The 21,719-nt window shown below is 42.0% G+C and overlaps 2 protein-coding genes across 9 annotated transcripts in view; both read left to right on the top strand.

The window, feature by feature from the left end:
* The window catches only part of LOC119017890 (collagen alpha-1(XI) chain-like), a 46,379-nt gene extending 33,405 nt beyond the window's left edge, over positions 1-12,974 (top strand). For all 3 annotated transcript variants that reach the window (XM_037095049.1, XM_037095058.1, XM_037095040.1), the window contains 35 exons: positions 43-87; positions 1,295-1,348; positions 1,487-1,531; positions 1,618-1,671; positions 2,878-2,931; positions 3,059-3,112; positions 3,217-3,324; positions 3,420-3,509; positions 3,623-3,676; positions 3,928-4,035; positions 4,262-4,369; positions 4,454-4,507; positions 4,598-4,651; positions 5,307-5,414; positions 5,526-5,579; positions 5,693-5,746; positions 5,840-5,893; positions 5,986-6,039; positions 6,145-6,252; positions 6,879-6,932; positions 7,409-7,462; positions 7,549-7,602; positions 7,823-7,876; positions 7,961-8,068; positions 8,160-8,213; positions 8,330-8,383; positions 8,471-8,578; positions 8,730-8,783; positions 8,895-8,930; positions 9,025-9,078; positions 9,198-9,513; positions 9,683-9,795; positions 9,978-10,046; positions 11,895-12,128; positions 12,214-12,974. In XM_037095049.1, coding sequence (XP_036950944.1) covers positions 43-87; positions 1,295-1,348; positions 1,487-1,531; positions 1,618-1,671; positions 2,878-2,931; positions 3,059-3,112; positions 3,217-3,324; positions 3,420-3,509; positions 3,623-3,676; positions 3,928-4,035; positions 4,262-4,369; positions 4,454-4,507; positions 4,598-4,651; positions 5,307-5,414; positions 5,526-5,579; positions 5,693-5,746; positions 5,840-5,893; positions 5,986-6,039; positions 6,145-6,252; positions 6,879-6,932; positions 7,409-7,462; positions 7,549-7,602; positions 7,823-7,876; positions 7,961-8,068; positions 8,160-8,213; positions 8,330-8,383; positions 8,471-8,578; positions 8,730-8,783; positions 8,895-8,930; positions 9,025-9,078; positions 9,198-9,513; positions 9,683-9,795; positions 9,978-10,046; positions 11,895-12,128; positions 12,214-12,360 — 2,877 coding nt within the window. In that variant the 3' untranslated portion in view covers positions 12,361-12,974. The remainder of the gene's footprint in view (positions 1-42; positions 88-1,294; positions 1,349-1,486; positions 1,532-1,617; positions 1,672-2,877; positions 2,932-3,058; positions 3,113-3,216; positions 3,325-3,419; positions 3,510-3,622; positions 3,677-3,927; positions 4,036-4,261; positions 4,370-4,453; positions 4,508-4,597; positions 4,652-5,306; positions 5,415-5,525; positions 5,580-5,692; positions 5,747-5,839; positions 5,894-5,985; positions 6,040-6,144; positions 6,253-6,878; positions 6,933-7,408; positions 7,463-7,548; positions 7,603-7,822; positions 7,877-7,960; positions 8,069-8,159; positions 8,214-8,329; positions 8,384-8,470; positions 8,579-8,729; positions 8,784-8,894; positions 8,931-9,024; positions 9,079-9,197; positions 9,514-9,682; positions 9,796-9,977; positions 10,047-11,894; positions 12,129-12,213) is intronic.
* Positions 12,975-14,423: 1,449 nt separating this feature from the next.
* The window catches only part of LOC119027611 (noelin-2-like), a 44,265-nt gene continuing 36,969 nt past the window's right edge, over positions 14,424-21,719 (top strand). For 2 of the 6 annotated variants that reach the window (XR_005077432.1, XM_037112982.1), the window contains exons 1-2: positions 16,399-16,504; positions 19,374-19,518. Coding sequence is in view for 5 of the 6 variants with exons in the window: in XM_037112982.1 (XP_036968877.1) it covers positions 19,375-19,518 (144 nt within the window). In the remaining variant the exon portion in view is untranslated. Of the gene's footprint in view, positions 14,845-16,398; positions 16,505-19,373; positions 19,519-20,149; positions 20,259-21,719 lie in introns of those variants that run through there. The other 4 variants (XM_037113000.1, XM_037112995.1, XM_037113001.1 and 1 more) reach the window with 4 other exon arrangements.

Raw genomic sequence — 21,719 nt, forward strand, 5'->3', positions numbered from 1 at the left:
ATATTCTTCCATTAAAATCCTGTCTCTCGTTGTATTACTCAGGGTCCTGCAGGACAACCAGGAGGTGCAGGCCAGAGGGGTCCAAATGTGAGTACCGTGTCTAAAAAACATGTTCAAAGTTCAGTAGCTAATGACTTGAACAGCAGGTGAGATGTTTGTGAAAGAAAACCTCATGTCAAAGCTACAGAGTTTCCAGAGTGCACTTTTAAAACCAGGTGAGTCAGATGACGAGGAGTAGAGAGCTGAAGTCCAGCCCTCCCTCCCAAGCTGTCCTCTCCTTCATCAGCTTTTGTTTTCTTGTGGTCTCTCGACTCCTCTTTAATTGTCTTTTTAGTGAGCTAAAACATGGGTTTTAGACAGTGTACTAAAGAGTTATAGTATTTTATATGCTGTTGTTGAATTTGAACTGTCAATTTATAATATCTGGATTAAAATGAGAGAGATCAAATGTAATGTCTGGTGAAGAAGTAGATAAATATTTAGATTAGGTACGAGTGTAACATCACTACACTGCTGCTTTAGATTAAAACAAGTATAATTTATAATTTTACTATAGTAATGGATCAGGGGATATTCTTTCATGTGATGGAGGTCGCTCATAGTGACAAACCAACAGATAAATATCACTCGACTCCTTCGTTACTCTTGAGATGCAACATTTTTGCATTAAAATGTCTAAGAACAACTAGACCTTTGTTATATATTATATAGAGTTGAATACTTGCTAACAATGTAGGCAACAACTCCCATGATCCTACGCTGCTTCATGATGTCATCAAACTACATCTTTTATTTTTCGTTGGTTTGATTGAGCAACCCCTGGTGGCAGGAATTAGAATTACACTGTGTGTTTAACTACTGAGTTTTCAGTGTCTTTCAGCTAATTGTTTTGGATTTGTGGCCTGTGATTGAAGGTTTCGACTTACTGTGCTGTCAAAGACAATGTGGAAACCAAAAACGGAGATGAAAGAGAGTGAATGTTGGACTTGCATTGTCAAGTGGCTTGGAAAGACGATTCTAAATGAATGTTAATGTTGCTCTGTGGATTTAGGATGTGTAAGTTAGCAACTAACTGTTGTTTCCACGTCGCCTAAAATATCCCCCAGGTCATGGAACAATTTATTTTTTTCAGAACTTGATGATATGTTGTTCATGTTAGCCTTCATCATTGTGTACATCACCTTATAATCACAATGCCAATGAGATCACTGTATCGAGCAAGACACCTTCTGTCAGGTCAGTGAAGTCCATGGCTGTCCAGGGTTTGGTCTCACTCATGTTTCTTCTACAACAGGGTGCACGAGGTTCCAGAGGGGCTAAAGGGCCTACAGGAAAATCGGGAGAAAAGGTCAGCTGACTCTCCTCTCAGCCAATAGTAACACCCCATCAGTCATTGCTGATGGGTGAATTTTACACTTTCAGCAGTGCTTTACCAGTTAAATCCATCACCACCTCCATGTTCTTCCTCCCACTTACATTTTCATAGGGCGCCTCAGGACACGATGGGCCATCCGGATCTCCTGGAGAGAGGGTAAGACAAATACGTTTAATATTCGTAATTGATTTATTGGTCAGTTGACTCATCCTCTTTTACATTTAATGGTTATGTTGTTTTAGGGACCTCAAGGGCCGCAAGGAAGGAATGGAGAGCCAGGACCTAAAGGATCCAGCGTGAGTTGTGACAAAACAGACTTTCACACACAGACACAAAAAATTTAGAATTCATTAATCGGGCCTAGTATTTATTTCAGGGTGTGTACATGTGCTGGAGGTCTTTGGAAACGCTTGAATTTCATAGAGGTGTACTCAAGGTTTGGAAATGCTTGAATTTTGGGTAAAGCTTGTTGTAAAACTGCTTGGAATTGTAACTTTATGACTTAATATTTATTACTATACAGGATGTCGAGTCTAGAGATGGGTGACACATTATGAAACAGGTCTTTGACTAAATCCAAAACTAGGAACCATTTTCAGCTTATTATAGATCAGTAACGTGATTGAATTGGAGGGAAAATGTATGTATGTATATGAATATGTAATTTACCACTTTTGCTGAAAAAGGGTAAGGTAAAAAAAAGTAAAGTTACCTTGAAATGCCTGAAAAGTCATTGAGAAATTGTTTGATTTGACTGTGGAAAAGATGCAGGAACCCTGTTATTTATGATTGAGTGCATATTCTTTTTGGGGGCACAAATTTACAAACATCACAAATAATAATCTAATTATACATAATAATGTGTTTTTAGTTCAGATAAGAAAAAAACAATGAACATCCAAATCCAGGTCAGACTAAAACCTGAACGTTATTTACAGGAATAAGAAGTGACGAGAATATTTATCTACAGCCCTTCACAGTGAAAACACAATCTTACAAAAATAGATTTTCGAGCCTTAGCAAAAAGATGAGTTTGACCTCCAAGTCAGCATTTGATTTTTTGCAGTTAGCAGGTCTCTGACACGATGCGTGAAAGGTTGAGTGACAGGGATTGCCTTTGTAAAATCTATAAAGATATGTTTTTTATTTTGGCTTGGCTGGCAGTGGTATTTTGTTGTTGTGCAAATATTTCAGACTGCTTCAGGTGTCTTACTTTGTCATTTTCTGTCTGACTGAGAACGCACTGGAACAGAAATCTGAGTCACAGGCTGCTATGAATCACCTGGAGTGGCCTGCAGGGGACAGTTCCCGACTTCATATTTGAATATTTGACAGCTCAATGAATAAAATTCTGGCAGAGGAAAATCTAACAGCATAATCTTTAAACTCTACAGGCATAACATGATCACTGCAGTACAGTTTTTATCCTGAGGCTCCCTTAATTTCTTATCTTGGCATTTGTGTTTGTGTCTGTGTGGTTCTGTATGTATGTGTGGTTGTAGGGTCCAGCTGGGAAGGATGGACTTCCAGGTCACCCAGGTCAAAGAGGAGAGCCGGTGAGTGAGGTCACATTTCACAAGATTTTATAGGGTCATCAGTGACTACACACACACACACATACACACACACACACACACACACACCAGAATATGTTTTTTCACCCACCTTTTTCTGTGACTGCAGGGATTCCAAGGGAAGACGGGACCTCCAGGACCCATGGGGGTTGTTGGACCACAGGTGAGCTCAACATTATGGATCAGTTCTGTTATGAAATACTTCTCCTGCCTCGTGATTCATGTCTGTATTTGTGTGATTAACCCAATCACTTACGTGTTGTTCAGGGCAAATCGGGAGAATCAGGTCCAACAGGGGACCGCGGCCACCCAGGGGCACCAGGTGTACCTGGAGAACACGGTTTACCTGGGGCTGCTGGGAAAGAAGGTGGAAAGGTGGGTGCACACAGTCAATCACACATAAACACTGATCATTGTCGTCTCATATGAGCACATGTTTTTAATGTGCACTGTTTTTTTGTTGTTTTTAGGGTGATCCAGGTTTACCTGGGACATCTGGGAAGAACGGTCCTGCAGGGCTGAAAGGGTTCAGAGGGAGCAGAGGAGCCGCTGGAATTATGGTAACACACACATGAATATACATACACCATACTCCCTACAAATAACTGAATTTCTTAGTATTTCTTACTGATCATAAGTTGCATTGTTTTTGAATTATGGATGATCTTTCCAGGGACCTCCTGGTCTGAAAGGTGGATCAGGACCTACTGGAGCCCAAGGAGCTATAGTGAGTTACAGAGGATCTTTTTGGTTACCTCTGGTTCAGGAGGGGGTTGTCTTTTGTTTATGATAATGTTGTATTAAGTCCAGTGAGACTGATCATTTAATTTACTCTGAAAAAATTCACATCAAAATTTTGCAAGGACGTCTAATAACTGAAATAAATATCAAACATCATCATGATTCCAGCATTTCTTTATGCATATAATCTTCAAATTGGCGACAAGTTAAAAGACCGACTTGTCCTTGTATCTCCAGGGGTCGACAGGTGAGAGGGGCCCTTCAGGTCCAGCGGGAGCCATCGGACAACCTGGTCGGGCCGGAGCAATCGGAGGACCTGGACCAATGGGAGAGAAGGGCGAACCTGTAATTACATCTGAGTTGTGGTTATTTGATTATGTGTTCTTTTTATGTCATTAACACTCTTTTATACTTACATTTATACTTAATTTAAATCAATATTGATGGACAGAAAACCACATAGTATATCTTTATCTATATATCATTATCTATTAGGATCAGTTGTTTCGTAATATTTGTTATCTTAATATCACGATTGAATGCAGAATGAACATTATTTAATGTTTTCCAGGGAGAGAAAGGTCCGATAGGACCAGCTGGTCAAGATGGAGAACAGGGACCTGTAGGGATGCCTGGGACTACAGGACCGGCAGGACCTCCAGGAGATGACGGGGATAAGGTAAAGTGTGGGTCTGTGAGAATGAGAGAGTGTGTGTGTTTGTATTGTGGCCATAAATTGCGTGTCCTCTGTGTGTGTCTACAGGGAGAGCAGGGAGAACCTGGACAGAAAGGCAGCAAAGGAGACAAAGGAGAAGGAGTGAGTCTGGAGCTGGAGAACTACATCGACATGGCAACTTGGACTGTTTGCTGTAACAATGTCTGAATGTCCTTCTGTCTCTCTCCATAGGGCCCTTCAGGTCCAGCTGGCACTCAAGGTCTCATTGGGCAGCCTGGACTTCCGGTCAGTCTTTCTCTTCTCTTTATAATCGCTTTGTCTTTCTTAACTGTCTCAAAATTAAACAAATCAGATGCACAATAACCATTTGACAAAATTGGGCTAGCTGTTAACCCCTGTTTCCAGCCTTTGTTTTAAGATAAACTAAGCTAAGCTAAGTGGCTGCAGGCTGTAGCCCCATGTTCACCTTACAGACACACAGGTGCTATCAATCCTCATCTAACTTTCCGTTAGAAATCTAATCAGCGTACTTCTCAAAACCTCAAACTAGTGGTCAGATGTAGCAGCCAAACGATTCTAATCTGATGTAGCAAACATCTCTTCACGCTCCACACGATCTGTGTGTCGAAAGAAAAGTCAGATGTTCATACAGAGCTAGAGTGGAACGTGGGCCGCATTTCTTGTCTTAACCCGACTGAGCCTGAGAGAGTAGTATCCAACCCGACCTGAACCTTTTGTCCGAACCCTTCCAGAAACCGGGTCGGGTGTTCATGCTTTATATGCAGCAGTGATGTCAAACTTAGTGACCTTAAGCTGCGCCAGTAAAAAAATCCAAACCATTAAAGTATCACACTTTTTGTTATCAATCCTGCCTTTCTGCCAGTCATATCAAACAATACACATAAGTCACTGACACCCCTCACTCTCCTGTGTGTACCAGGGTGTAGATGGACTGGTGGGCCCCCGAGGCCAGCAGGGCATGTACGGTCCAAAAGGAGATGAGGGGCTCCGTGGCTTCAAGGGCGGTAGAGGACCGATGGGATTACAGGTGAGATTTGTTTGGCAGTCAGGGTGCAGATTATAGAAGTCATGTCTTCTAAATAGATTGAGAAAAGTTTGAGCTGCTTACTGTATCCCTCTAATCCTCTGTGTGTTTTAGGGCATGCCTGGTCTGCCAGGAGAGAAGGGTGAGAGTGGACATGTGGGACTCATGGTGAGCTTAAATCCCGTTCAAACACCTGTCCCATAGTTGCACCACATTTTTCCTTCATTCACACAAATTAATAAACTGCTGTTGTTTTCCCCACGTTACAAAACTGGTTTTAGGGTCCTCCTGGTCAACAAGGCCCCACTGGTCCTCAAGGACCCGTTGGTGGACTGGTGAGTCTCACGGTAATATTTATGCATCCTCAGTTAGTCAAGCACCTGTTTAGATTTCTGAAGAAACACTGTGATCTCGTCTGTGCCGTGCAGGGTCCCACCGGTCGACCTGGCATGATAGGAACAGCAGGTGTTGTTGGAGAAAAGGTGAAGAAATTGACAGTAACACCTTTCGCAAACAGAATGTATGAAACAAACTGTGTCTGGATTTCTTACATATTAATTTCTGTCTCTCTCAGGGGGAGGATGGCGAGGCAGGTGACCCCGGTTCAGTCGGAGTTCCAGGAAGACCAGTGAGTGTGTTTGCTTTCTTTTGATCAAATACACCTTCAAATTTGTTCTAAAGCTTCTCTGCCGCAGCCCTTTTAATCGCTGGCTCTGTTCCTCTACTGCTTTAGGGAGAAAAAGGAGACCAGGGAGAGAAGGGAGATACAGGCCTTCCCGGAGCAGCTGGTCCTGCAGGAGCCAGGGGCCCAACAGGGGAGGATGGAGCCAAGGGCAATGCTGTAATAAACATAGCAAAAACCCTGTCTTAAATACTGTGCTGCTATTTACTGCACAATACAATGCAACACCAAACTATAGTTTGAACTTACATCATATTGTACAATGCACTTGCCTTTAATTTTCTTGTACTATAACATATTTACTCTGCACTAGAAAGGCTGAACTCATGTACATGATTACATGGTTGGAATGTAAAAGCTAAGTACCAAATCTGATATTTTGATGATTTTTAATTCTGCTACAAAACTAGACTACAAATCTACAAAATAGAGTTAAAAATCAAAGCCACAGTATCTGCACACTGCATTTAGACATCTTCAGATGCTTGAAGCTATTCTAATGAGACACATTAGACACAGACACATTTCATCACCGGAAATTATGGACCTGTAAATAGTTAAAATGGAGATTTTTTTTCTCAAACAAAGTAGTAAAAATGGACAAGAAAACTGAAAGCACACCTTTGTGTGTCGATCCTGAATTTTCTTTTTTAATTCCATGGAGGAGCAGTTAGAGGTTTTTTAAATGCCTGTGGGAATTATTTTTTTGTAAAATAATGAGTCTAAAACTATATAAATGAAGGTACTACAACCTCAGCGCTGAATCTCTCTTCCTCTGTCTTCAGGGTCCTATCGGTCTTACTGGGGATCTCGGACAGCAGGGAGAAGCTGGAATCAATGTGAGTATCTGGTCTTTGTCTTTTTCTTCCTCTTTCTTATCTTCATCTTGCCAGAGAAAAGTGCTGATAAAACGATCTTTTGGAACAGAAACCGAACAATATAATGTATACACTTAGAGTAATTATTAAAGACTTTTAAATAAGGATGGTATGAGGAGTAAGCCAGATTTTTACATTACTTTTAAATCATAGTTTATCATGTGCTCGTTTAAGAACTGGTACCTTTTGCTCCAGAGAGGTCATGGCAGCAAAGATGCTGTATTCTCAACACAGGATATTTCATTATTGTAACTTTTGGAGCTTTAAAATGTTTTGTTTTTTGATTTATAGAACGGCTGTCTTTTTTTTCCTACTCCTCTTTACATTCTTGTATCAACATTATCACATCACTATATATCGAGGTGTCATGGTGCCACAGAGACATCTTTAACTATTTTGTGGTCTTCGTCTGCCAAATATTTTTCTTTCCTCTTCAGGGTGTGGATGGTCTGCCAGGGTCTAAAGGAGACACAGGAGAACCTGGGAAATCTGTAAGTCAAATGAGATTCTTTCATCCATAAAACATGAAAGTGCTGTCATCACACTGGCTGTATAATAGTTTCTTTGTATTTCTTAGGGGCCACCAGGAGCCGCAGGAGAACCTGGACCTTCTGGACCTCCGGGCCGAAGGGTTTGTGTGTTTTTGTTTATATGCGTCAGTGCTCGCATGCACTCAGAATCTTCATTTTCTGTCTGATTAGGTAAAAGTTAGACCCTCTTACCCCAGCTGGATGACGTGGAGGGTATTTTGTTTAATGCATTCTCTGTGTGGGTTTGTAAGTGTGTGTTTGTGCATCAGTGCATCCGTATGACAGATTTGGGTTAAAATGTTTTAAAATGCTGTTCTTCAGGGCCACTTGGGAAAACCAGGCAAGGAAGGAAAGGCAGGCCTGAAAGGAGCGAAGGTGAGTGTGAGAAAGAATCCTTTGAATAATAACATCTGAATGCCCACAGCTTCTGAAGGTCACCCGGCTCTTTGTCTGTTTCAGGGTGCTCCTGGTTTTGAGGGTCCCATAGGGAAGACAGGACCCGTAGGTGCCCAAGGACACCCTGGGAAGTCTGGTCCTCAAGGTTTAAGAGGGATCCCCGGCCCTGCAGTAGGTCACAGACTTAATAGTGAAGCGGTGGAAGTGGAGCATAAAAAAAGATAGAGGTTTAATTATTTCTGTCTGTGTGTGTTTCTCTCAGGGTGAGCAGGGTTTAAATGGACCGCCTGGCCAGTCAGGACCTCCAGGTCCTATGGTAGGATGACTCATCAAATGAAGTAGAATGCTATTACAGATGACATTTAGAGAGAATAATAATGATTTTGTTGACATTTTATGGAACAGTATGAAAACGTAACTTAATCTTCTCAGGGTCCACCAGGATTACTTGGACTAAAGGGAGATCATGGCAAGAAGGGAGACAAGGTGTGTGCATGAATACATACGTACATAAACTTTGACTCTGACCTTGGTTTGATTTTGACCCTAAGCTCATTGGTGTCATCTCTGCAGGGTCATGGTGGTCTGATAGGTCTGATCGGGCCACCAGGAGACATTGGAGAGAAGGGCGACCGAGGACTGCCGGGAAACCAGGGACAGTCGGGTCCAAAAGGAGATGAGGTGCTGAAAATACACACAAACAAATAAACACAACCTGGATTACAAACCAGACATTTTGACGGAATTGGCCGAACAACAACAACACAGAATTTTGCAGCAGATCTACTTGCCGCCTCGGTCTGACAGTTTTGTTTCTTTCGTGTTATATCAGGGTCCAGTTGGTCCACAAGGTCCACACGGTCCCCCTGGCCCCACGGGTCTGTCTGTGAGTATACAAGATCATCTTGACAGTACAGTACAAAAAAATATACATCACAATTATCATCTGGATTACTGGGATTTTGTCCTCATCTTTAACTCTTTGCCTCTCTCGCAGGGTGCTATTGGTGAAAAGGGCTCCAAAGGAAACCAGGTAACTGTGAACCTGTCTTACTGAAAAACTGAGTGCTACCATGTTGGAGTCTTATTCCACTCTGAATTGATCCCTTTGCTTTGTTTGTATTTAGGGTCCAATTGGTCCCAGAGGAGACACTGGGCCTGCAGGGCCTCCAGGACCACCAGTGAGTTCTGCTGTACAACCAACACCCATTCAACTGTTATTATCTCACAACTAACAGTAGAATATGAATCGATGTATCTGCTCTCATCACCTGTTTCTCCTCTCCTCTCTTCCCCTCAGGGATCGCCAGCGATTGGGATTTCCCCTCTACCAGAGCGGGGACGCAGGAGGAGGACCGACAGCTCTGTGGATGGTGCTGTGTTTGAAGAGGAGGAGGAGGAGACAGACGGAGGCGAGGAGGAAAGGATGCAGAGGGACCAGGCGGAGCAGAACGGTTTGATGAAGGAGAAGGAGGGCCAGGGCATGGAGGAAGTATTTGCATCTCTGTCCTCTATGAAAGTAGAGGTGGAAGGTCTGCGTAACCCACAAGGGACGTACCACAGCCCTGCCCGCACCTGCAAGGAGCTCTGGCTCCTCAGCCCCGGGCTCCCGAACGGTACTTTATCAGTTTGTGTCTCCAGACATTTGTTTATCACAGCTGTCTGCCTGCATGTCCTTATCTATATCTGTGTGATGTTTCTCTGGTGTTTTTGTTGTTGACAGTTATATTACCTGTGAGTTTCTTTGATCCCTCTGTCCTCCTCTGTGTTTTTCTGTCTCTTAAGGTGAGTACTGGATAGATCCAAACCAGGGTTGCCATAGAGACTCCTTCAAGGTGTTTTGCAACTTCACTGCACAAGGAGAGACATGTCTGTACCCTGACAAGAAGTTCCAGTCGGTTAGTTTTCATGCAGAAAAACACACAAAGACAAACTAAACCTATATATAAGTATTTGATAAGTTGTTCAAAGCTAACAGGAGCCTCTGCCAAAAGCTGAATGACTTCTTAGAAAGAGATGAAACATGAGTCAGTCATCATTTGTGCGTTGAGTTAACTTTTTTTTGTTGGTTTTCCATCAGGTGAAGTTAGCAGCCTGGAAAGGGGAAAAGTCTGGCACCTGGTACAGTAAATTCAGGAAAGGAAAAAAGGTATGATGTGATGGTTGTGCATGCTTTTGATGTGTGCCAAATGTTTGTGTCATGGAAGAGAAAATCACAGTTATAAACGCTGCTGCAAATGTGGGGCGTATTTGATTGCACGCTAATTAGCATGTTGTCAGTTACAGAAAGGCACTGAGCATTTTAATTAAGTTTTCATTTTCAAAGCAGCATTTAAATTGGCAGACACTATTTATAACACTGTTTTTTATTATTTAGCCCAGACAATAAGACCAACTGAAGAGATCTGGCAGCAGTCGGATCATATCAGAGCTGCTACAGGGGGGAAAGTTTTCTGTCTGACGAAAAGAGCTTCAGCTAATTTTCTAATGCAGCAGCGAGTCATCTTCCTCGTTTATAGAACAGACAGTGTCACTTACTGTAATGATAAATGATGAGGGGTGCACTGGAGGTTTGAACCTTCTGTGTTCTTTCTTCTGACACTTTTGGCTGCGCTGAATCAAAGTGAGCCCTGCAGATTTGCTTTTCCACGAATTGTTTTACTACGCCTAGTAGAGCTCATGTGTATGGAGAAACCCCACTGGTGGCGGTGCAGTCAGCTTGGTCTGTTCAAAGACAGTGAGCAGGTCAGGGGTCGTCTTTCTTGCTTCATTGCAAAATGAATGTAACTGCGGGTGTGGGGCACGAATTACCACAGTAAAATCCTCCACTTATCACGGCTATTAAAAAAAGCTTGCAGTTCCCTCCAGAGCAGACAAAGTGTTATTTAAAGAGTGGAGACTGAGAGATGGAGATGCATTCTGCAATCCAGAATTCTCTTAGGGCTTTCTGCGGAGCACACAAAATGCTCTTGGTGAGTTTTGGCAGGGAGTTCTGTGTGAGGGTGGCTCTGGGCGAGGAGTAGATTAGAAATGTGTTGATTTGGCATAAGGAGAAAGACAGGTGCTGGTCCCTTCTGGAGTGTATATGCTATAAAAATATTTTAAAACTTAAAGCCAGAAGTTGTGGCCTTGAAAAACAAAATCAAGCCAAAGAAAACTGCATCCACAAAGTGCAACGGAGGTTCACAAAAAAACTGTAACAGTGACAATGATGATTAACATCATGATTAAAATCAGGTTTTTGACAAAAGCTGTAATTTGGCAGTGAACTTTGTCTTTCAAAAGTGATCTTGTAACTTAAAGCCCCTTTTAATGAGAATCAGGCTTCATTTTTGGGTAAACCAGAGTATCCACACACTGAATTATTGACTAAACAAGTATGGGTTCATCATTCATCGTGTATCTGTGTTACAAATCAAACAAAAGTTACAAATCCTCAGATTGTGGTGTTTATACCTGTGTGTATGAGGCAGCAAGTAAAAGAACCCAAATGCAGACACAACTGGGCACGCAGACTCAATTTGGTAAATTTATTGGCAAAGGGATTATACATAAACCTACAGACAAAGGTAGCATGTCCAAACAGAAGTAGCTTAGAATCCCCAGATTAACCTGAACGGGGCAGGTAAAGGGTAAAGGCAGGTAGGTACAGAAAGGGTTCAGGTTCAGGTCGCTGGAAAGCAGAAACACAAAGCAACATTTACAATCTGGCACCAGATTTAGGAAAAGGTACTGGTATACTGACAGGGTGATTTAGGAATGAGACACAGGTGTGGGAGTCAGGTGACCAGGATTGATAGGGAACGTCTGAGGGCATCTGGTGGGCAGGTGGAGAACTGCATTTAATCTTAAAGGGATTTGCATTTTTATCGGTTGACAATAAAGTTGGGATCAGTGATTACATGTAAACAGCTTCACATCATCAGATAAGAAAAAAGTACACAGTTCTGTGTCTGTGTACTACCTGTATGTTTATGTGGGTGTGTTTTTCCTCCAGTTTTCCTACAGCGGGTCGGATGGTGTTCCTGTCCACGTGGTCCAGTTTAATTTCCTGCAGCTGCTGAGCGCGACAGCGAAGCAGACCTTCACCTACCACTGCCTCAACTCTGCCGCCTGGCTGCACACCGCCACCTTCAGCCACGAGCACGCACTCCGCTTCAGAGGCAGCAACGGGGAGGAGCTGACGCACGAGAACACACATTACATCAGTGCGCTGTATGACGGGTGTCAGGTGAGTAACACAGATAGAACTTGGAGTGTGAACATTTAAGCAGATGTTAGTTTTCTGATCGTTCAACCGTGTTTCTCTACTGTAGACACGCTCAGGGCAAGAGAGGACAGTGTTGGAGTTTGATGCTCCGCTGTCCTCCACGCTCCCCATCCTCGACGTGGCTGTGTCTGATTTTGGGAACGGGAACCAGAAGTTTGGATTCCAAGTTGGTCCGGTCTGCTTCAACGGTTAACCCGGGCGGCGGAATCAGGAGTAATTTAATAGGGAAAAAGAGCCATGGACATTTTTTTTTTACATGCAGGGAGAAAACTACATTCAAGACTTACCTGATGCAACATATTTATAAGTTGATTTACCTAAACCAGTGTTCTGCCATCTAAATGTTCATCTTTTACACAGACATTCATTCTCATACATTCTCACAACTGACTCACAAAGCAGTTCACAAATGTACTGACTGTAAAATACCATATTTCAGAAACATTCACCCACCATGTCCTGTGTTATCATTGAACCTCAATTTGTTGTGTTTATGTTTGTTTGTTTGTTGTTTGTTGTCATATTGTTGTTATAATTATCTATTATGTGATGTATATTGGAGTGTAATTCATCACGGTGCTATTATGTAGCTCCTTGCGGAGTACATTACAAAAGGGAACTGGGGCAGTGCATTTTTTTATTTTTTTTTATATTGTGAAGCCATATTTTATATTTTTTCAACATAACAAACCAAACTGTGGTACATGATTGCCTCAAAGTCTTTCTATGCATACTTGTGTGGGGACGTGACTGAGTAACATATTTTAATAAAAGTACATTGTGTACATTTAAGTTAATATAATGAGATTTAGTTTTGTTGATTGCATTTTGTCGAACAAAGCCAACAGAAAGAAGATTTGAGGGGCAGAGAGGTGAACCTTCAGCTGGAACTCACCTCAGTGTGCTTTTCTCTGGTCGGCCCTTTGATCTGTTTGTTCCTCTAATCATACTTCTCTTTTCTTACCATGGTAACAGGGTGGGTGACTACACAGGCTAGAGTATAATGCAAGTCAATTTAAAGCTATTTTTAGAAATGGTAATATCGGTCAGTCTACCACTGCGACCGGCTGAAACTCTGACTGAAATATCTCTACTGCTGGTCACCATGAACCCCACGGATTTAAGTCATCCCCTCTCTCTTAAACATCAGCGTAAGGTTGATATTTGATATTTTTTGTTTTTCATGAAAAGCCTTAATCAAACCTTCACTTGCAGGTATCAAAATCTAAAATATTATTCTCTCCTCTCCGTCTATTGCTTCTGTGCTGCTTCACACACTGCAAAAAGCGTTTGTTTGTATAGTGAAGAAACTGCAGCTGTTTTCCTTTTTTGTGTGTGTTTAAATTTGTTTTCAATTGACTGGTGAAGAATTGTAATTTTAATCCAGGAAGGCAATCTCCGCCACGGCTCAAAAGTCACATTTATCCACATCAAATTATACTCGTACTGTAAATAGCAGCCACCTAATTCCCTGATAAAGTAATGAAAATGTTGTAAAAGCCTGTCTCGCAATGTTAACAAAAGTAAGGAGAAATTCCTGGATCCAGATCTGCACCAAAAGTTGACAGGGTCTATTCTGGGCTGAGACAAATTCTTCATCCAAGTTTTAACATAACCTCTCTGGTAGAGGTAATAAATTAATTTCTATTTGACGATATGGCCTCAGTGTGGTACATTACAAAGAGATTCGACCATTTCATCTGGACCCCATTGTATAAAAATGCAAATGTGTCAGTGGTTAAAATCCTTGAAATCGACAATGCACCTGGAACGGCCACCTGAGCACCTTTATCCTGAATTGTCAAAAAATAAGTGGGGGGGGGGGGGGGGATATCCATTTAATGCCTCGCAATTGATCAGTAAAATCGCTTATTCGAGCAGCTGAAGGCTAGTAGAGGGGATGATAAAAATGAAATGTGCTCTGAGCTTCAGCTAAGAGGCCAGTAACTGCATTTTGAACCAACTCCAATGTGCTTCTTTTTTTTTTTTAAGGGCAGTTTAAATTGTCAGGATGGGTTGAAATAAAGGCAATAACTATCTGTAGGTCCGCAGCACAGGCAACATATTTCAAACGAGAGTAAATAAGCACTTGCATGGCTTTTTAAACTTACATTTTGAGTCAGATGTTTTGCAGGGAGATGATTTAGGGTTGGCATGAAACCAGGGCGATCCCTCGATTGTGTATGTGAGAATTGTCCTCCTACTCTGTATTCACTGTGCCCTGCAGCCTGAGCACAAACCATTCACATCCCCTGTCCCTGCCTCAGTCTTCTCTTCTTCACCTCTTTTGTTGACCCTTATCTCTCCCCTGCTCCTTCTTTGCCTCCCCCCCTGCTCATCTCCCTGTCCTGACACATCTGCAGTATATCTACCAGAGACATTTCCACTGGTGCTGAAACTTTAATGAGGTGAAGCAGCTCACCCAGTAATGTTTAGCCGCCAATTTTCGGCCATGAAATATAGATGTCCTGACATGAAAGTCAGTCACATCGTCGTTAACTACACCGGGAGTGGGAGCAGGCGTGGGGATCTGCATCTTTGCACTCTTTTGAGCTCCAACCCAACCTTATCAGGGCAGCGTATCCAACAGTTTAATATTTCATTCCTTCTCTGTCAGGGGACTGGAGATACTGTGGATGTCAGGGTCCTCAGAGATAATTTGAGATCCAGAGGAAAGGTAAAAGGAAGAAGCTTTATCTTTACATTTTTATGGAGCCACTGGCGGTTGGTGGTGTGGCTAATGATGGCGGCTATCTGTGCACTAGCCTCAACGTTTGGTCTGAGTGAAATAATTATGAAGGAAACGATTGAATTGAAAGCTGTAGTGCAGATATTTATAGTATTCTGAGGTTAAAATAATAATTTAGGTGATTCTCTGGATCATTAGCTGCCAATAGTAATGATAAATATGTAAAATTCGGATTATTTTTGTGAAAGATTAGCGTGTAGCTAAACTAGCTAACTGAGAACGTTAGCATCGCCCCCCAAAAGATGCTAGCAGTAGCATTAGCTTAGACATAGCTTAGCTCACAGCACCATAATTGAAACACTCTGATATTTATAATATTATTTGATAATATTTGGACGTTTAATTATAATAAGAAGATTTGCCTTTTCAATAAATTCTAATCATGTTCAATCCATAATTTAGGGACTTTGTACAACTATAAATACTTTGTTGAATATATATTGAATTCATGTTGCCTATTATGTATGCTAACACTAAGCTACAGCTTAAACTGACTAAGCAAATTGCCCAAAAACGTTATATAATATTATATTATAAAAAAAAATCAACTGAAAAAAAACAATCACTTGTTTGATGTGTAAAATGTCAAAATAAAATGGATAAATGTCCATAACAATGCTATTATGATTAAAGTTTGCATAGTTAATCGCCTCTTATGGTCGTGGGAGAGTTCCTGATTTAAATTGTAATTTTGCTTGCTTTAAACTATTGAGACAAAGTTATTATATGGCTGTTTGTGTTAAAAAAAAAAAAAAAGTGAGAAAAACAATTATGTATTTATTACATTATCATCATCATTATTATTATTATTTGTGTCTTTTCCTCAAAGTAATAGAGTATGTAATCATTTTACAATTTGGAACCAAAATAAGCACCTCAAGCAAAATAATTTAAGGCTGCTACTAAGTCTCATTGTTGGTTAACCTTCTTATTATTTTTATTGATCAATCAGTTGTGAAAAATGTGAAAGTGCCTCTGTACAGTTTCATGATGCTGAAAATGGTGTTTTTTCCCCTTTAAAATGTACAAATGATGCCCAGCCATATGCTTATGGTCCGTCACTGAATTCTAAACAAAACTGAGGCCAAAATCAACTCTGCCGTCTCACATACAATCTGTCACCCAAGAAGTGCACCCATACAGCCGTTTACACAGTCTAATCCACTGCCTGTGTTGACGTAACAGATATTCATCTTGTTCTCCAACTCCTCCTTCCCGTACACCCCCTCATTTACCTATGACAGTTGTCCTCTCCAGTTGGCAACTGAGTGGCTCTCCTCAGCATGCAGCCAACACCAGGACTGTGTTCTTCTTCCACAGCCAGAGGGGATTCACTCACTTCAGCCTGGCCACTGCCGTAGTCCATAACACCCCCCCAGGCTAACTGAGGGAGCTGTACAGTCCTCCAGTGGTCCCAGAAGTAGATGTCGGAGTCTTTGAGTGGTCACAGCTTGTCATTTTTTTCCTTATCTATGCTTGCAGTGAGACAAACCTGGGTTAAAACGTGGGAGAATTGAAGGCGAAGGTGATGGGTCCACCTGAAGCCCTCTGGGTGCTACATCTGCTGTTTACTGTCTGCTCATGTCAGGTAAGAAGACACACTGTTCACCTCGTCACTGTGCCCAAATTTAAGTGTCTGTGTAGGAGCATGAAGTGTGTCACACAAGTACAAAATCATTATAGCTTTCTAACTTTAGATCAGATGTACTGGGATAAAGTTGATGAAGAATTTATAATCTCGTCCTAAGGGGAGATAAAAGCCTCTCTTTGCCAGATGGTAATTTTTGACTGTAAATGCTGTGCTCGACTTCAGAGCGTAGAAAAAGTTTGGGGAGTATTACACTCTTTGGCAGCACTTTTATTGGCTCCTTGATTTCCAATATTTGAAGCATGCATTTGTTTACGTGTGAAACGCATTGATACCTCCCAAAACACACGTCTTGTTTAAAATGCGTTAGATCTTTCAGAGCATTTTCTACACTGTGTCCAAAGAAACGAAGTGCTTCGAGAATGTGAGCATAAAAAGGACTAGATAAACATATTTGCTGCCAGGGGAATTCTTGCCAGCATCTTCAAAACACTTCCCTCCAGTGACTCCTGAAACACATTTTAAAAATGTATTTAACTAGATTTTGTTCTCATCTGTTATTGTGGGATTTAATGTGCCTGGCTCATTGTTTTGGCTGATGATTTGGTGTATTTGGTCTTCTTCTCATTTGTAGTTGTGTGGTGTACTTTGCAACTTTTCTCTTTTGTATGTATTGTCTGTATAAGAAAACTTGGTTATTTCCTAAAAATGCGAAGAGGAAGCTACCTGAGTCAGAGACTATGAATACCCTGAAGGTGTGTCACACTGCTCAGTTGTCGTGTTGGCTCTATTGTGCCGACCCATCCCAGACGACTGTGTTGCCCCTAAGTGCTGCTGATTGAAATATTCATGTAAGTTCAGGCGTTTTATGTATAATCCATGTGTGTCCTGGGGGCTCTTTACTGAGACAAGAAAGCATGATCATGTAACCGCTGATGAGAACAAAGGCACAATAAAACATTTAGTGTTCTTTAGTTAAATTGTCAACACATAATCGCTCGAGGCGTGAACCAGGAACACCCGTGTTCTCCAGCGGGTGTGCTGCAGTAAAGAGAGACTCATCTTGTCATAGTACCACGAGAAGCACTTTCACACTATCAGCTATTAACACTAATGTTCTGTCGGAGGTCTTGATCACCCGAGGCCCTCTTTAACAGCTCAGAAGACAGCCTTAATATGGTTTGATAGCAGGATACTTAATGACTTTCCCTAATTTTATGAGACATGCTTGTACAGTAAATCATTTTGAACTGATGTCGAGCTTCAGAAGCCTCAGCTTAAATACTTAACCCTCTGTTTGGTGTCTTTAGCTGTAAAACAGGGTTGAGTACATTTAATTTTTCATACAGCAATCTACACAATCCCACATTAGTCTATTTGAATTTATCTTGTTGGATTCTTTTTTTTCAGATTCTGGAAAATGACTTCAGAGATTGATAATAAAAACATTGTTACTTAGTGTAGTAGTATAGTAATTGTTTCAGCTCTTTCAAATAGTAGATTCAGCTCCATATAAAATACATTTTCTTCATCTTTTACAAAATGAATCGTCAGCGTCTTTACCATTGCATCAGTACACATATTTGAGAATTCCCTGATAGTAGAAAAGAGCTCAGTACATTTGTTTTTGTATACCTCCTACAAAACCAGTCCAGACAATTAGTATAGGGACATTCTTTATATATTGAGTACAGTGTGTAGCATTGAAACAGAAATGCTCCCACTAGCTCCTCTTCAGCTGCAGTCCCTGGGCAGGTTGACACAAACAACGTTCAAAATGCCGTGTTGGCACACTGGCTGGATCTGATTTGAGGAATGTGTTGCTTCCATAGAAACGCTGCAGACACAGATCAAATAAAACATTTTCAGAACATCTTGTACCTCATCTCAAATTTTGATCAAATCCAGTGGGGAAACGGCTCGCGTACTGAGCATGAGGTAAGCGGGCATCGCAGGCCACATGGTGGCAGTGTTGCGTCAGGTTGCAGCGCCAGTGAAATACACACTTAACCCACACACTCACACACATGCACACAGGCCAGGGACGGGTCATACCAGAGCATTGTGCCTGCTAGGAGATGTGTGCACTCAATCAATATAAAGGAAAGTAGGAGGAAATGAACAGAATAAAAGAAATCAATGTGTTCAATAAAGATGAAAAGGGAAAATAAGCGGATGGGGAAATAAGGAGAAACGGGGTATGGGTTGGAAAATAGAATACAAAAGCTGGAAAATAGGATAAATGTTTATTGAGGTTTTGTTATTGTGCTTGCTTGTTCATTTAAGCAAATACTGTGAAAGAAGGGAATATGTATTTTCTTATTGAATGAATAGAGAGAATAGGTGAGAGCACGAGTGAGAGGGAGGGATGGAGGAGTGTGTCTGAGAGAGAGAGAGAGAGAGAGAGGAAGGGTGGAGGAGGGAGGGTGGAGGGAGAGGCAGAGAGTTAGTGGATAAATGAGAGAGCAGCGCTGGCTCAGCCACAGCGTCTTACTGCCAGGAGGAGGAAGGAGTCCAGGAAACACACACACACAGCTCAGTAGGACCTAACCAGCTGTTTCCAGGAGCATCTCCTGCAGCCTGGGCTGAGTGCTGGATGTTTGGACCTGATGCGTCTTCATATGGAGGCATCTGAAGTGTCTTGTGCGCCAGGATTTATTCTCTAACCTGTGGCAGCGTAGGAGCGCAGACTTCAGCAGTGGGACGATCCCAGCTGCGTGTTTTATCACAAAACACCGACTTTGGATTGTGGAGCTGAAAAGTCTCGAGCGTGTTGCACGTTTTACCAGCATGATTGCTGTCAACAGTTTGGACTGTGTGTGAGAGCCAGAGTTTCTGTGTGTGCGGTGTGTGAATGTGTGCGTGTTAGGATGAGTGTTCCCATGTTGAAGATTGGCGCGGTGCTCAGCACCATGGCTATGGTAACTAACTGGATGTCCCAGACTCTGCCATCGCTGGTTGGACTCAATGGAACCATCATCTCCCCTGATGGCACACATGAGCGGATCGTCAGTGTATGTATCTGTTTATGTATTCTGAGTTATTTTTCCAAAACAAAAACTAATTGCTTTTTTGTGATCAGAAGTTCATCTTTCACATTATTTAAAAATGTGTAGGAGTCAGTTTACTAGCACAGATGTTTTAAAATAATTTTTCAGTGTACACTCACATGCTTCAATCAGCTGTTTTGTACACATCAACACCCACTCTCTCAGATATAATTGCATAATCTCTCTAATGTGACAATCATTGCTTTGATAAGAGAAAATGCTCTTTTTTGAATTGCTGCAAAACACCCAGAAACACCTTGAATAGGAGTCTAATTTAGGGATCAACACATTTAGCCGACATGCAGTGGATGTTTGATGGGCTCAAATTGGAACAGAAACTAGAGAGAAAATAAACCACAATGACAAAAAAATACTTGCCGAAAATAGAGCAAACTGTGTTGCAAATATGAGGAATAAATAGCTCTGATATATAAATAAATAACTGATTCGGTCGATGTGAGTCATAAAGAAGAACATGTACAGTGTGCAGCCAACGCTACACACACACACACACACACAGACGCCGAAGGGTAATAAGATTGCCTTCTCTGTGACTTACTGGGGTGATATTTCTCCTGGGGAAGGCTGACTCACCCGTGGGACAGCCAGCAATTTGTTGCCCTAGCAACACCCTGGCAACCCCACACGTGTGGATGCTGGACCAGCGCACATACAGGTCGCTTCACTCTGTGCATATACCGTCTGTGAGTATAACTGCGTGTGTGTTTGTATGTTTGTGTGCACCTGGGCTTTGCATGATTTAGTCCTCTGGCTCGTGAGGCTCCTCGCAGCTGCTGTGTGGCAGCACTTTGCAAGTTCAGCAAAGTGCTGCCACAGTCTCATGCAAGTAGACGCCTACACACAGACACACACACACACAAGAGCTGGCTGGGAACAGATGGAGGTGTCTGAGGTGCTGTGATGCTTCTTGTGCTACCTCAGGAAATGATAGACAGAGAATCTCTTCAATCTTAAGTTGTCATGTGAGTGTACATCAGGTAGACACGAGTATAACTGGTGAGCTAGATGAGCAATTTCTCAACCTTGTGTGTGTGTGTGTGTGTGTGTGTGAGATACCCTAACAGGCTCGTCAGGAGCCGGAGCGCTCCATCGTTGATGCCACCTGTCACATTTAAGAATCTGTTCAGTTGAACAACTGGATGTTATTTAGCATCAGTAGTTCCAGTATTCTAATGCAACAGAACTGTAATTGTCACGTTAGTTTGGTTCAGTTTGTTTCTTTTATCCTTTGCCAACCATACATCCATTACGTTACTTGGCTATTTGAAATGCTTATCTCTGACTTTTGTCAGGTTGGGGTAAAGGGAAAACTATGAAAGGGAAAGGTGGATCCAAATGCAGTGACACCGGAGGCAAAATCAGGAGAACAAAAAGCGAGCTTTTATTTAAAGCTGTTACAAAAAAACCAAAAGCAGACCAAAAGAGCAAAAGGCAAAGTAGCAAACAAAAGATCAAGACAAAGTTCAAACCAAAATTCAAAGTTCAACATAAACATGAAAAAAAACTCAAAACCAAGACATACCAAAACGGGACTGAAGACTGGAGCATGGAGCATGGAGCATGGAGCATGGAGCATGGAGCATAACACACAAGACAAAATCCACAAGACAGAATCCAAAAAGCACAAGACAGAATCCAAAAAGCACAAGAATACAATGACTGGGCGAGGAGTGAAGGAAACACAGAGACTAAATACACACACTAATGACATGATGAGGCACAGGTGAGGAGAGAGGAGGAAGGAAACCAGGTGAGATAACGAGGGGGAGGAGCACAGAGGAACAGACCAGGAGGGAACAAGACAACAGACAGAGGGAGCCAGAGGGGAGAACTTAAAGGACACATGAGGGCATGGAAGATCAAAACAAGAGACACAAGACATGGAGAAGGCAAAACGAGACACAAGACATGGAGAAAGCAAAACATAACACAAGACAAGATACAAGGATGTAAATCATGAACAAGAAACCAAAAACCAGAAACAAGAACAAAAACAGGAGACATGACAGAACCCCCCCCCTTAAGGGACAGCTCCCAGATGTCCCTCAATACTAGAGTTCAAAGTCCAAATGAAGCCGGGAGGGTGGAGGGGGTCAGGAGGAGGGTCAGAGTCAAAGCCGGGAGGGTGGAGGGGGTCAGGAGGA

The sequence above is a fragment of the Acanthopagrus latus genome, chromosome 1 (assembly GCF_904848185.1).
Source record: "Acanthopagrus latus isolate v.2019 chromosome 1, fAcaLat1.1, whole genome shotgun sequence".
In the NCBI taxonomy this organism is placed as follows: domain Eukaryota; kingdom Metazoa; phylum Chordata; class Actinopteri; order Spariformes; family Sparidae; genus Acanthopagrus; species Acanthopagrus latus.